A 15,760-nucleotide genomic window follows, 5' to 3' on the forward strand; every position below is an offset into this window, starting at 1 on the left:
CAAAAAGATTAATATTGGTTCAAAGCAGAGTGCATACCAAGAACCCCACCATACAGAGATACAAAGGAACGATCAATCTGGTGAAGCTATTCCATGGGACTGCATGCATGTCAAACAGCACATGACAGAGAGGGCTCAGTGATCCCACAACCAATGGATCAGAATCTAAACTCTGCAGTCCTGCTACATCCAGTCATGGATAGTGATTGACAAGCCTCCTCCAGCAGTCCCCAGGATTCCAGATGCAAGTCTTCAACCAATTTGATTCATTCCACATGAGATCAAGACACTGTTGGGGAGACTAGATACTGAGAATACATTTGGCAATGGTACTGGACACCTGCTCCAGAATTAGCCACCTCCCAAGCCAAACTCTTCCAGTCCAGCTAAACACTGTCCTCTACCCAACAGTGTGGAAAATTGCCCACATATTTCCCATGCATCCCACCCAATGTACTCTCTGCTCACTTTGGACTGGTGAGTGAAAGGAGATCACCTGCCCCAACAGCACCCATACCCACATTCACCATCACAGACATCAGATAGACCTTGGAGTGTGAACCCATGGAAAGGACTGGCCCAGAGGGAGTCCCGGCCATGCACTCAGATCCTGCACACACCAGCTGGCAGGAGCAGGCCCATCTTTAACCTCTCCTTACGGAGGGATGAAATTCCCACCAGCTTCAAGACAACTTCACGATTATCCTAGTACTGAAGAAAAAAAATCAGCTAATGTGCCTTAATGATTAATGTCCGATTATTCTGACCGCCATCATTATGAAGTGCTTTGAGAGGTCAGTAATGGGACACAACAACTCCAGCCTCCCAGATTGACTTAATCCACTACAATTCATCTACCATCACAACAGGTCCATGGCAGACAGGCAATCTCCCTATCCCAATACTCATCCCTGGAACATATGGATAACAAGGACACCTACGTCAGTGTCCTATTTATGGATTTTAGGCCTGCCTTTGACACCACAATTCCAACCAAACCCAGCTTCAAACTCAGAAGCCTATGTCTCAGCTCTCCGCTCCCCAGCTCCCCCCCCCCTCCACCAAGGATCCTGGATCTCCTGACCCACAGACTGCATCAGTGATGATAGGTGACAGCACCTCCTCCACCATAATCCTCAACACCAGTGCCCCACAAGACTATGTACTCATCCGTTTACTAGCTTCCTGATACACGCATGACTGTGTCGCCAAGTTCAGCTTGAACTCCATTTAGAAATTTGCTGATAACACCACTGTAGTAGGTTGGATCTCAAACAGCAAGACAGAGTACAAGAAAGAGATCGAGAGCTTAGCAGCATGGTGTAAAGACAACAATCTCTCCCTCAATGTCAGCACAATGAAGGAGCTGGCCATCGACCTCAGGAAGTGGAATGGAGGCACGTCTCTATCTCTATCTATGGGACTGAGGTGGAGATGGTCAAGAGTTTCAGGTTCCTGGGAGTAAATACTACGACCAATCTGTCCCTGTCCATCTACATTGATGTTACAGTCAGAAAGCATAGCAACACCTCCACTTCCTCAGGAGGCTAAGGAAATGCAGCATGCCCACAGTGACTCTCACCAATTTTTATAGATTCACCACAGAAGGCATTATAGCCAGATATATCACAGGGCGATATGGCAACTGCTCTGCCCAAGACCACAACAAATTAGAGTTGTGAACCAGCTCAGTCCATCACGCAAACCAGCCTTCCATCAACTGACTCAATCTAAGCTTCCCACTGCCTCAGGCAAGCAGCCAACAGAAAGACCCTTCTCATCCCAGTCATCCCCTTTTCCAATGGGAAAAAGATACAAACATTTGAAAACATGAACCAACAGATTCAAGAAAAGCTTCTTCCCCGCTGTGTTCAGATTTATGAACGGACCTCTCATATTAGAGTGGATCTTTCTCTGCACCTTCTCTGTAGCTGTAACATTATATTCTGTGTTCCGTTCTATCACCCTGACGTACTTATGTAATGTATTTGTCTGGTTAGCATGCAAAACCATACTTTTCACTGTATCTCAGTACATGTAACAATAAATCAAATCTAAACTAGTCCTGCCTTTGTGTACAGGGCAAAGTTCAACCTGGCCAAACGACCATCCTACTCACGCCCACTTAATCATCAGCAAGTGATGGAAGGAATTGGTGATGGTGCTATCAAGCAGAACTTGCAAAGGTATAACCTGCTCCCTGACGGTTTGGGTTCTGCCAGGACATTCAGCTCCTGACCTAATTACCCCAAACATGGACCAAAGAGCTGAACTCCAGAGGAGAGGCAACTGTCACTTCCCTTGTCATTAAGACTTGACCAAGAATAGCATCAAGGAACTCTAAATCTGGAGCTGGCAGGAAATAGGAGGAAAGCACTCTGCTGTTGGAACATAAAGGAAGATGGTTGTGGCTGTTGGAGGTCAGTCATCTCAACTCCAGGACATCTCTGCAGGAGCTCCTCAGGAAAGTGTCCTAGGCCCAACCATCTCCAACTGCTCCATCAATGACCTTCCCCCATTGGTCAGAAGTGGGAAACAAAAACAGAAATTGCTAGAAAAACTCAGCAGGTCTGGATGCACCTGTGGAGAGAAACCAGAGTCAACGTTTTGGGTCGAGTGACCCTTCCTCAGAACACTCTTCCTCAACCTTTCCTCAGGACAGGAGTGAGGATGTTCACTGATGAATGCACAATGCACAATTCCTCAGACACTAACAGTCCAAACCCATGATCAGTAACATAGATGGGAGCAAGGAATATTCCTACCATCTTATTAAAACAATCTTTTGGTCTCAACCACTTTGTTGTAGTGAACTCCACTGGCACACCACTCTCTGGGTGAAGACATTTCTCCTCGTCTCAGTCGAAAAAGGGTTTACCCATTATCCTTAAACTATGACCCCTGATTCTGGACTCCCCACCATTGGGAATATTCTTCCTGCATCTAACCTAACCATCTAGTCCTAGATCCCCCTCATACTTCTAAACTCCAGTGAACACAATCTCCCCTCAGACATTAGTCCTGCCACCTCAGGGATCAGTCTTTGCTTCACTCCCTCCATCACCAGAACATCCTTCCTCAGATAAGGAGATCAAAGTTGCACACAATGTTTCAGATGTAGCCTTACCAATGCCCTGATTACAGTAAGACATCCTTGTTCCTATAATCGAATCCTCTCACTATGAAAGCCAGTATACAGTGTACCTATGACCTGCTGCACCTGCATGCTTCCCTTCAGTGACTGGTGCACAAGGACACCCAGGTCTTGTGAAATCCCCCCCTCCCAGTCTCAATTGACAGTCAAATAATAGTTTGCTTTCCTATTTTTGCTATGAAGAAATAGCAGTAAGATTTGGAAAATATCAAGTCTGCAGCTGATAGGTGGTGAGAAATCTTTGTGCCTGGCATTGGTGTGACAATCTCCAAAAGAGTATCTCACCATCACTTCTCAACTTTAATGGCATTACCATATCTCAATCTCTCGCCATCAACATTCTGGGGATGACCGACCATTTTCTGCACCACAAGCACTACATTTTAGGATTCATGACCCTTTCTAGGATCCAGGGAAATGTTCACATTACAACGTTCACATTTACGGTCTATGCAACCACTTCTTTTAAGACCCAAGGAAGAAAGCCATCAGGTACAGGGCTGGGTCAATGTTTAGTCCCCATTAGCTTTCAGTATTTTGGTCATTTTGTGATAACAATTATTTTAAACCCCCCCTTGCCTCTTTCCCTTATATTTTCTTCCATGATAAAGGATGTTCCTTTGCCTGTCATCTATAAAGATGACAAATGTAAAATATTTGTCCAAAGCATCTTCTCTCCACCTTCATTAATTCCCCCGCCTCATCCTCAAAATGACCAATGCCGAGTTTCAGCTACTCTCTGCTTTTTTAATACTTGGAAAACCTCTCCCCTGTCTGAATTTATATTTCTTGTTACTTACTCTCAAATTTCAATTTCACCCGCATTCTTTTATGACATCCTTTTCAGATTTCTGAAAATTTGAATCTTCTGGCCTCCTACTAACCATGGAACCTTGCACCACAGAGCTTTGACAACGTTATGTGATGATCATATATCCCAATAAATATGCAACCTTTATAGCTCAGGTTCCATCATCATGGTCTTGGCAATCACCATTGACTAAAAGATGTACTGAATTAATACAAGTGAATATTCTGCACAAAACGTTCCCTCCTAAAAACTTGATTGAGTTTTTTGAAGTAGTAACAAAGAGGATTGATGAGGGCAGAGCAGTAGATGTGATCTATATGGACTTCAGTAAGGCATTCGACAAGGTTGCCCAAGGTAAGATCTCACGGAATACTGGGAGAACTAGCCATTTGGATACAGAACTGGCTGAAAGGGAGAAGACAGAGGGTGTTGGTGGAGGGTTGTTTTTCAGACTGGAGGCCTGTGACCAGTGGAGTGTCACAAGGATCGGTGCTGGGCCCTCTACTTTTCATCATTTACATAAATGATTTGGATGCGAGCATAAGAGGTACAGTTAGTAAGTTTGCAGATGACACCAAAATTGGAGGTGTAGTGGACAGCGAAGAGGGTTACCTCAGATTACAACAGGATCTGGACCAGATGGGCCAATGAACTGAGAGGTGGCAGATGGAGTTTAATTCAGATAAATGAGAGGTGTTGCATTTTGGGAAAGCAAATCTTAGCAGGACTTATATACTTAATGGTAAGGTCCTAGGGAGTGTTGCTGAACAAAGAGATCTTGGAGTGCAGGTCCATTGCTCCTTGAAAGTGGAGTTGCAGGTAGATAGGATAGTGAAGGTGGTGTTTGGTATGCTTTCCTTTATTGGTCAGAGTATTGAGTACAGGAGTTGGGAGGTCACCTTGAGGCTGTACAGGACATTGGTTAGGCCACTGTTGGAATATTGCATGCAGTTCTGGTCTCCTTCCTATCAGAAAGATGTTGTGAAACTTGAAAGGGTTCAGAAAAGATTGGCAAGGATGTTACCAGATTTGGAGGATTTGAGTTTTAGGGAGATGCTGAACAGGCTGGGGCTGTTTTCCCTGGAGCATCAAGGGCTGAGGGGTGATCTTCTAGAGGTTTACAAAATTATGAGGGGCATGGATAGGGTAAACAGACAAAGTCTTTTCCCTGGGGTCAGGGAGTCTAGAACTAGAGGGCATAGGTTTAGGGTGAGAGGAGAAAGATATAAAAGAGACCCCAGGGGCAACTTTTTCCACACAATGTGGTACGTGTATGGAATGAGCTGCCAGAGGATGTGGTGGAGGCTGGTACAATTGCAACATTTAAGAGGCATTTGGATGGGTACATGAATAGGAAGGGTTTGGAGGGATATGGACCAAGTGCTGTCAGGTGGGACTAGATTGGGTTGGGGGATATCTGGTTGGCATGGATGGGTTGGACCAAAGGGTTTGTTTCCATGCTGTACATCTATGATTCTATATTTGTAAATGCAAGTCAGGACCATGATGGGATTGTGATCCTCAAATGAGTGCAGTTACACTGAAAGTGAAACTTCAGTCGTTAAATACCACGAAGGACAGAGAAGTTGTTACCCCTCTCCACTATTAGATTTAGTGTCCACCTGCCTATGGTCTCAGGGCAACCAGGAGGACCTACTCACCACCATCCACTTCCCAAAAACAATTTCTTTTTAAGTGTGCTCTCGGAATAAGTGTCAGAAGTTGGGAACATCTATAATTGTATCAAAAAACCAAAACTTATCTCAAATGATGTTGACAGGTATCCTTTCCCTTCGATACACTGGGATCTAACCTCCAAAAAACTATTGATGTCCATGCTTGACCATTGTGTTTTAAAATGGCACTTTTAATTTGAAGAAAATTTTTAATTCCTTTTTTCAAAAAGCCAAACTCTGCAGTGGGATGTTGCCAAGACTTTCAGGCAGCTTCAAGAAATCTGGCACAGATTTAGCCCAAAGATTAGCATTCTCAGCCCCCACCCCCAACCCCACCCAACTGAGTCCCTGCCACCAGAACTGAACAGGGGTCCTAAGGTCAGAGAACGGGCGCAGCAGGAAGACCGGTCACAATAATCCGGGAAGCAGCCTCCTACGTAACCAGCTCAGTGTACAATCCACTCAACATCATTGGTCATGGCACCTCCATCGGGAGAGGAGAGCGTGGATGGTGCAGATAAACAATAGAACAATGAGGATGTCCCGAAATGGCTGACACACTCCTCAATAATAAAGCAGCCAGGATTTAGGCAAATGCACAAGCTCAGGTAGGGAAAGGTAGTGGAGGGGGGGCGGCACCTTCCGCGGATTAGTCCCAACAACAGTTGTCATCTTTTTGGAGCGCAGTCCTCTCCTTGCAGTGTAGACCCTCTACTTCGACAGCCCCTTGGCTTTTTGCATAATTGCCATGGCAACCTTTGTACACACCACCACTCTGCTGCCAACAAAATATAGTGAAGAGGTCACAAAATACACAGAATTGGGCCCTGAACAACGCAAAGTGTTGGCCCACTTCTGAGAACCCAATCCATAAAGGTCCCAGGCAAGTCTCTTCAGAGGTAGAAATGAGTTACGAGCTATTCAGTTTTTTTCCTATTTTCCTGGTCATAGATGAAGGAAAGTCAGCCAATAGCCTAAACAACAAATCAACCAGTTTTCAGTGACATTTGGTTGAACTCCAGGATGAAGTTAGAAGTTGGATTTTTGGTCTTTTCCTGTTCGGTAAAGTGCTGAGAATGAGCTAATGACCATACTGGAAATAGCTTTCAATAATTACTAAATTCAGCAATGTTATCATCAAAACCAGTCCATTAAGCTTACTCATTTAATTAACCTGCCTGAAACTTTTGCCCATCCAGAGTCGAGCACTAGAGCCAGTGAACTATTTATTTTCCGAATCAGACTTGATGGTTATCGAAGAGACATCAAAAAATAAATTAAAATCTAGCCTGACAGATTTAGAACAACTAAAAACAGCAGACAACACCACATAACATCATAATTACAATTTTGTTATGCAGTAGTTCAATAATTCTTTATTATGAAAGATAATATGAATTAATTAAAAAGTAAATAATCACAAACAGTGCAGTATGAGGGGAATTGGTTGATTTCAAAGCCTCTGTAGTACCAGCTTTCCTGTATTTTCATATTTACCCACAGTGGGAAATAACGTGAAATAAAATTTGTAATTCTTGGTTTTGATTCAAAACACGTGGCACATGTTTAATGTCAAGTAGTCTGTTTGACACCAGCTCTATTTAACTACGATATTTCACCTCTCTGCTTTGTTCCAGATACTTCTCTAGTTAGAGTTTGATATGCTTGAGCTTTTGAAAAAAAGACAAGAACATAGCCATTTTCTAACCAATTATCAACTGTGAATGTCAACACTATGGAGTTACAGCTTCCTGCACTGTTCAATATTGTAGTGCTCTGTTTAGTTTTATTCTATTCTGTTATCAATCCCAGATCAAACATTAAAGAGTATAAAATCCTAACAACTGACTTCATCTCAATTTTTCTCTTGGGGGGTGTTTCAGATTCCTGGTGTACTACTGTATGTCACTGCTACTGGAAGGGAGAAGCAGAACAGGGAAAAGTGAACTGCATCGTGTGCATCCAGACTGTCACTGAGCTTGTGAGAAACATGGTCAAAGAGCGTTAAAAATGACAAAAAGGTAACTTCAAGCAGCTTTGCATGCCTAAAAATACAGAACTTGCAGTTCTAGTTTCACAGATCTTTGCTTACTCTATGTGGGAGATTTAAACATAATCCTTAAAACGAAGGTTATACCATGGTCTAGGTATCTAGGGATTTGTCAGAATCCAGGACCAATGGCTATTTCCTTTGATAAATCATCAAATTAATTCAGTTGAAAAATGAACCAAGAGTAAATAGAACACACATCTCTGTGATTAATACTGCTTCAAAATTTTGAGTTGAGAACAGCTATGATGTAATAAGACAGAGACAAGGGTAAATGTGACTCCACAATAGAGCTATCCCAGATTCAAACAGTTTTTCCTTTTATAAACTGTTATAATTCACGAAAATGTTATTGATCTACGTGAGGTTAATGAGGGCTCTAATTTAATTTCTTCCTAAGATTATAGAACTCCCTAATACAGTGTATGTATTTATAATTAAAAATTATACTCTAATGAAAATAAAGTTAAATATCACATGACATCAGAACTTCCAAGTAACCTGTTGGATGATAACCTGGTATGGTGAGCTTTTTAACTTGGTCCACATCGGTCCACCCCGGGCTCCTCCACATAATGAAAACAACAAGACTGACTGCAGTATTCAAAATAACAAAGAAATTTCCATGCCCTTGCCAACATTTATCCTTTAGCCAACTTCAGGCAAGCACAGACCCAGATCTTTAAGTCAGGGCGAGAGCAGAATGCTCGGCCCTGACACGCACAAAAACTGCCCACAAGAGCCCGGGGGAACCTACTGCCTCTGACTTGAGTTTGAACACAGCGTCATGCAGAGTCAGGAAGACACACGTTGAAGCACAGCTATGGTTCAGAACCAATCCCCTTTTCTCATCATAGACTGTATAGAAAATCCACTTTCAGTTAACTGACTTGTTGTGATTTCAAATGTACAAGTCACCCACAACATTACACAGCCATCAGCGCTCCTCCCTTAACCTCCTAACAATGCTCACCTTGCCCCTCAACCGCAGATAAAATACACCCATCAACAATGGTGGACCATCCCGAAATACCCGCCTACCCTCTTGCCATGTGACATTGTTCACCATCCTGGAACATGCTGAGCAGTGACAGGGGAAACTGCAGAGTTGCATTGAGGTTGCTACAGGATGCTGGAGCACTATGATACACAGCTATTTCACTTCCACTGAATACATCTGGAAACTTTACAACGGTTACAAAAGCAACAAATAAAATCAGTTCAAGAAGAAGGGGCAAATATAGTGCAAATAGCTCCAGCTTATGAGAAATTAGCCACCTCCTCCCACTGTTGTAGAGGACTGTACAGTGGGGTTTTCCCCATTTAAATATTATACATTTGCAAATGTCATCACTTCCTCAGGGTCTCACGTTACAGGAGTCATTCACAACCTCCATTCTGATGTAGGGAGCTATCACATTCAGGTGATCGGATTTCCTACATTAATCCTACAAAATATGCCGTCGGTATTACTGCCTGAGATTGAAAGGCAGTGTGAATCCATGTCCTTCCTTTAAAATCCAGGCAAAAAAGTTACATGAGCTGCTTGCATTAACATAATATGACAATTAAATTAGCTGTATTAAATTAATAATCAAATTAACCTGAGCAAAATTGGACGATGGTCATATGGTTATTTCCAGTGACACGTTACAATTGTTCCTTTCTCTTTTTAAAAATCAAATGTCACTTTACAATAACTTCAAACGATAGCATTTAACAGCTACATCAAAGTGAAAAATACATTCGTTTATTCTCTTATCGATTGATCACTATGGTTACCTGACTTCTGTCGATGTTTCCAGAAAAAAAAATGATAAAAGATAACCTTCATTTCATCTTTGACCTTTGCTTGGGATTCTAATACCCGTACAGCTTTTTAAAGTAAAGCCTTTGAAAAGGAAATTGATTTTCCAAGTTTCTCCTGTATAGGGAGAAGCTTATGAAGTTCACTACGTACCTGTAACTGAGAGATTGTGAGAGGGTATCGGAATAAGATCCAGGTCACATTCTCACAACACGGTGGGATGGTCAGAGAGCCTTCATATACCCAGTAATCTCGAAGGAGTGGATCTAAACATTGACAAAATTAGAAATATTTAAAAAGGAGAATACAGGAGTCCTGCAGCATTAGCTTAACAAAACAGAATATGATCAAGCAGAAAATACTCACCAGGAAGTAAGGTATTGGGATTAAAACACGGTATGGTCTTCAATTTTCCCTAGCCAACAAAAATGGAAAATGAGAATACTTATAACAAAAGAATAGAATGAGCATTAGGTTTTAATGTCACGTACTCAAATACAGAAGTACAGTGAAGAGTGAACAACGTTGCTCCACACGGGCATCAGCCTAACTACCGAGCTCCAGTCAGGATGGTCTGAAATCATGTCAACTACGACCAATTCGACTCAAACCAATAAAGTCAGCCAAAGAACATTGAACATTACAGCACAGTACAGGCCGTTCGGCCCTCGATGCTAATCCGCGCTGTGAAACCAATCTGAAGCCCATCTAACCTGCATGATTCCATTCTTGTCCATATGCTTTTCCAATCACCATTTAAATGCCCGTAAAGTTGGTGAGTATAACTGTCCCAGGCAGTGCGTTCCACTCCCCTATGAGTACAGAAACTACCTCTGACATCTGTCCTAGATCTATCACCTTTCAATCTAAAGCTATGTCCCCTCGTGCTAGCCATCACCATCTGAGGAAAAAGGCTGTCACATCTAACCCTCTGATTATGTTATATGTCTCACTTAAGTCATATCTCAACCTTCTTCTCTAACGAAAAACAGCCTCAAGTCTCTCAGCCTTTCCTCAAGAGACCTTCCCTCCATACCAGGCAACATTCCAGTAAATCTCCTCTGAACCCTTTCCAAATCTTCCACATTATAGGAATAATGTGGTGACCTGAACTGTGCACAATATTCCAAGTGCAGCCACACCAGAGTTTTGTACAGCTGCAGCATGACCTCATGGCTCCGAAACTCAATCCCTCTATAAAAGCTAACACACCGTACCCCTTCTTAACATCCTGTCAACCTGGGTAGCAACTTTCAGGGATCTATGTACATGGACACAGATCCCTCTGCTCACCTACACCTTCAAGAATCTTACCATTAGCCCAGTACTCTGTATTCCTGTTACTCCTTCCAAAGTGAATCACTTCACACTTTCCCACATTAAACTCCAATTCCCACCTGTCAGCCCAGCTCGGCAGCTTATCTATGTCTCTCTGTAACTTGCAACATCCTTCAGTACTATCCACAACTCTACCAACCTTAGTGTCATCTGCAAATTTACTAACCCATTCTTCTACACACTCACCCAGGTTATTTATAAAAATGACAAATAGCAGTGACCCTAAAACAGATCCTTGTGGGTAGCAGGTTAAGAAGAGTTGCAACTTAGGTTGAGGTTCTGGATATAGGTTTGCTCGCTGAGCTGGAAGATTCATTTTCTGACATTTCGTCACCATACTAGGTAACATCTTCAGTGAGCCTCCGGATGAAGCACTGGTGGTGTAGTCCACTTTCTATAGAGAGTTTTCTACGGTTGGTGACATCATTTCCTATGGTGATATTATGTCTTGTTCTTTCACCATCACTAAATGATATAAATTAGAGGAAACCTTCAAGACCATCAATAATCCCCTTACTGGCATAAAATTCACTAAAGAGGAGGAAAATAACAACAAACGGTCATTTGTAGATGTCACAGTAGAGCAAACAGCCAATGGGGAACTTCAAACAAGCGTTTACAGAAAAACACACCTACGGGCCAAATATTGAACTACAGAAGCAATCATCCCAACATCCACAAACGAAACTGCATGATAACATTTCAATGAGCCACCACACACCGCAGCACAGAGGAACTATGCAGAGCAGAGGAAAATTACATAGGATATCTGATCGTTTTGAGTACACTATGAACAAAGTCTGCTGATTTCTCAGCAACAAACCCAAACAAGCAGACAAAACACGTCCAGAAACCCTAGCCACTGTCCCCGATATCAAAGGCATCTCGAAAATGACTGCCAGACTACTCAGACCTCTTGGCATCATGGTAGCCCACAAGCACACCAACGCACTAAAACAGCAGCTAATGAGCTTGAAAGACCCTATACAGATAACAAGCAAAATTAATGTTATTTACAAATTACTGTGCAAGGACTGTAATAAACACCACATTGGGCACACAGGCAGAAAACTAGCCACCAGGATACATGAACACCAACTAGCCACAAAAAGACATGACCCTCTCTCACTAGTATCCTCACATACGGATGAGGAAGGACACCACTTCGACTGGGACAACACATCCATCCTAGGACAAACCAAACAGAGACACACATGAGAATTCCTAGAAGCATGGCATTCCAACCAGAACTCTCAACAAACACATGACTTGGATCCCATTTACCACCCCCTGAGAAAAATAACAGAAAATGGCATCATCATAGGAAGTAATGTCACCACTGGAAATGACATCACCAACCCTAGGAAACTCAAACATATAAATAGAAAGCAGCCTACTCCATCAGTGCTTCATTCTGAGGCTCACTGATGTTACCTAGTATGGCGATGAAATGTCGGAAAACGTATCTTCCAGCTCAGCGAACAAACCTACATCCAGATCCTTGTCGTACACCACTAGTAACTGAACTCCAGGATGAGCATTTCACATCAACCACCACCCTCGGTCTTCTTTCAGCTAGCCAATTTCTGATCCAAACTGCTAAATCGCCCTCAATCCCATGCCTCCATATGGTGTGCAATAGCCAACCATGGGGAACCTTATCAAACACTTTACTGAAATCCATGTACATCACATCAACCACTTTACCCTCATCCATCTGTTTGGTCACCTTCTCAAAGAACTCAAGGTTTCTGGGGTATGACCTACCCTTCACAGAACCATGTTGACTATCCCTAATCAAATTATTCCTTTCCAGATGATTATAAGTCCTATCTCTTACACCCTTTCCAACAGTTTACCCACAGGTCTATAATTACCAGGTTGTTTCTACTCTCCTTCTTGAACAAGGAGACAACATTTGCTATCCTCCAGTCTTCTGGGACTATTCCTGTAGACAATGACATCATAAAGATCAAAGTCAAAGGCTCTGCAACCTAATCACTGGCTTCCCAGAGAATCCCGGGATAAATCCCATCCGACCCAGGGTACTTATTTTCACACGTTCCAGAATTGTTAACACCTCCTCGTGAACCTCAATCCCATCTAGTTTAGTAGCCTGTATCTCAGTATTCCGCTCGACAGCATGGTCTTTTTCCAGTGTGAATACTGACGAAAAATATTGATCTAGCACTTGCCTTATCTGCTCAGACTCCAAGCACAACTTCCCACTACTGTCCTCGATTGGCCTTAATCTTACTCTAGAGCCGAAAAATGTGTTGCTAGAAAAGCGCAGCAGGTCAGACAGTATCCAAGGAGCAGGAGAATCGACGTTTCAGGCATAAGCTGATTCCTGAAGAAGGGCTTATGCCCAAAACGTCGATTCTCCTGCTCCTTGGATGCTGCCTGACCTGCTGCGCTTTTCCAGCAACACATTTTTTAGCTCTGATCTCCAGCATCTGCAGTCCTCACTTTCTCCTCCTTAATCTTACTCTAGTCATTCTTTTATTCCTGATATACTTATAGAAAGCCTTAGGGTTTTCCTTGATCCTATCCACCAACGACTTCTTATGACCCCCCTGGTTCTTCTTAGCTCTCTCTTTAGTTCTTCCCTGGCTAACTTGTATCTCTCAAGCACCCTAACTGAGCCTTCACATCTCATCCTAATAGCAGCCTTCTTCCTCTTGATAAGAGATTCTTGAGTAAACCACAGCTCCATCACTCGACAACATCCTCCCTGCCTGACAGGGACATACTTATCAATGACCCGCAGTAGCAGGTCCTTCAATAAGCTCCACATTTCAATTGTGCCCAACCCCTGTAGTTTCCATCCTGTGCACCTTAAATTTTGCCTAATTGCATTATTACTGCCTCTCCCCAGCATTAACTTAAGCCCTGCAGTACATGCCTATCCCTTTCCATTGTTCAAGTAAACATAATTAAATTGTGCTCACAATCACCAAAGTGATGGTCATTTGCCCTAATTCACAGGGAATAGCTGTAAGTTGATCCAAAGTAAGTCTGTCTGCACTTTCCTCACTAAACGACCCCCATTGTGGAATTCCAGCAGTGAGGAGCTGTCCTGGACAGCACAGCTTCATTGCTGCTTCTGTGGCAGGAGCCAGATCACTCCCAAACCACATGAGAATTAGACAGGACTGGCAGCAGACCCATGGAGAGGCATTGGTGGAGCTGGTATTAGCTGACAGCTCAAAAAAGTAAGCTAGGCTGTGAAAATAGTCATCTTGACATGTAGGCTAGCTCTGCACCAAAACCTCAGGCTTCCTGTCCACCACCTTCCTAAAATCAACAGGCAGAGTCTTTTGTGCATCTTTATCCTTTCCAATCCTCTCAAACCTCTCCCCTCAATGAGGTGGAATTTACACGTCTAAAGGCCTTGCTGTAGAATCAGGGAGATTTTGGTGACATATTCCAGCACATCCTCAGGTATCTCTGACATTGCCTTATCTGGAAGCCTGTCTGTCCATATCCTTAGTACCCACTGATAGTCCTTCCTACCAGCTACTGGCCTTACAGCATCAAATAGTGATAACCTTCCTTTATCACATCTTTAGCTCCAACTCTCAAGGTTATGGGACTATCAGATGGATGAGAACAATAGGCGTTCTACCAAAATCAGCACTGAGAAAGGAATGGGTTTCATCCATTCAGCTGGAGAGACCTTCCATTCCTTTCACTGTCCATAACCTCATTCAGCCTACAGCAATTTCCTCCCACCAGTGAGTTTTTGAAAATGGTCAGTCACAGTCTGCCAGAGACCCTCCAATTGCAACCTGTGACCCTCCACCCTCTGTCTGTCATCTTAGACTTCAATCCCAACACTGGAGACTGTCATCCAAAGAATGGATGTGCCATCCTTCACTCTACAGCCTATCCCAATCAAAACTCGCCCTGGTTTCCCGAATCCTCCTCACAGCATTTGTTAATGTGTCTGGTTGGTCATGTGACAGTGCAAAACCTTTGGAAGGCCTTACCTACTTCATGATTTACTTGCTTCCCTATTGATCACCTTCCTACTCCAAAAGCCATTCTTTTTGCCAACTACACCTTGCGTTTGACCCACAGAATCCACACCTGGACAGTATTGAACTTGCAGATGTTTTTATTTACTTACTGATATTGACTGCAACCATCCTGTGATCACACCAAAGACACATGCCCTGCCTTCTGTACATTCCACACCTCACCCCAGTCCTCCCTCTTCCACTATCAAAATTCCTTTTCCCAGTTCTTCATGCTTCAACTGACAATAGCCCAGTGCCATTGTCAGGCCATCCCGGCCATCATTCTCCTGCTCGCCCCTCTGCCACAAAAGCTCAGTGAACATTCGGCTCCGACATAACTAACTCTCCCCATCCGACATGTTTCCCATTCCCAAATTCTTCAGTAAATTCTGTTTGTTAAGATAGATCATCATCTCCATTTAACTTTCACTCATGCACATTTCTGTACAATTACTTTATTCTGGTAACAAATGAATTTTTTTCCCCAACCATTTTCCCCTCCTCTCCCTGTTTCTAAATGATGTCATTTTTAAAAACTCTGGAGTGCACACACACCACCTCCCAATTGGAATCCCATGTGACTGTCTAATTAGGAATGTCACTTGTTCTCATTCCCTTCATATTTCTCCTCCCAATAAGAAAGTTGATTGATCTTGGGCTGGGGAATGAGAATCAAAAATTAGGTTAATTGCTACCCCAGTGGCACTGTTGCAAAACATACCTTTATGGAGATCAAGCTGGAAGCTTTGAGGTGATATTTTTCATGATTAAATGTTTGATGGAGTTTACATTCTAACCAGCAGAATCCTTCTTTTCAATGACATTCCAAACAAGCGAACTTGAATTCTGTTAGCTTCCCACTGAGCTAGTTTGGAGTCAATTTTTCAATCAGCTCTTTATCA

The 15,760-nt window shown here is 42.9% G+C and overlaps 1 protein-coding gene across 4 annotated transcripts in view; it reads right to left on the reverse strand.

Annotated features, from left to right (window-relative positions):
- The window catches only part of ca8 (carbonic anhydrase VIII), a 69,147-nt gene that overhangs the window by 34,408 nt on the left and 18,979 nt on the right, over nt 1-15,760 (reverse strand). For all 4 annotated transcript variants that reach the window (XM_060824085.1, XM_060824083.1, XM_060824086.1 and 1 more), the window contains exons 7-8: nt 9,865-9,913; nt 9,652-9,764 (exon numbers count right to left, since the gene is read on the reverse strand). In XM_060824085.1, coding sequence (XP_060680068.1) covers nt 9,652-9,764; nt 9,865-9,913 — 162 coding nt within the window. The remainder of the gene's footprint in view (nt 1-9,651; nt 9,765-9,864; nt 9,914-15,760) is intronic.

Source organism: Hemiscyllium ocellatum, chromosome 4 (assembly GCF_020745735.1).
Source record: "Hemiscyllium ocellatum isolate sHemOce1 chromosome 4, sHemOce1.pat.X.cur, whole genome shotgun sequence".
Taxonomy (NCBI): Eukaryota; Metazoa; Chordata; class Chondrichthyes; order Orectolobiformes; family Hemiscylliidae; genus Hemiscyllium; species Hemiscyllium ocellatum.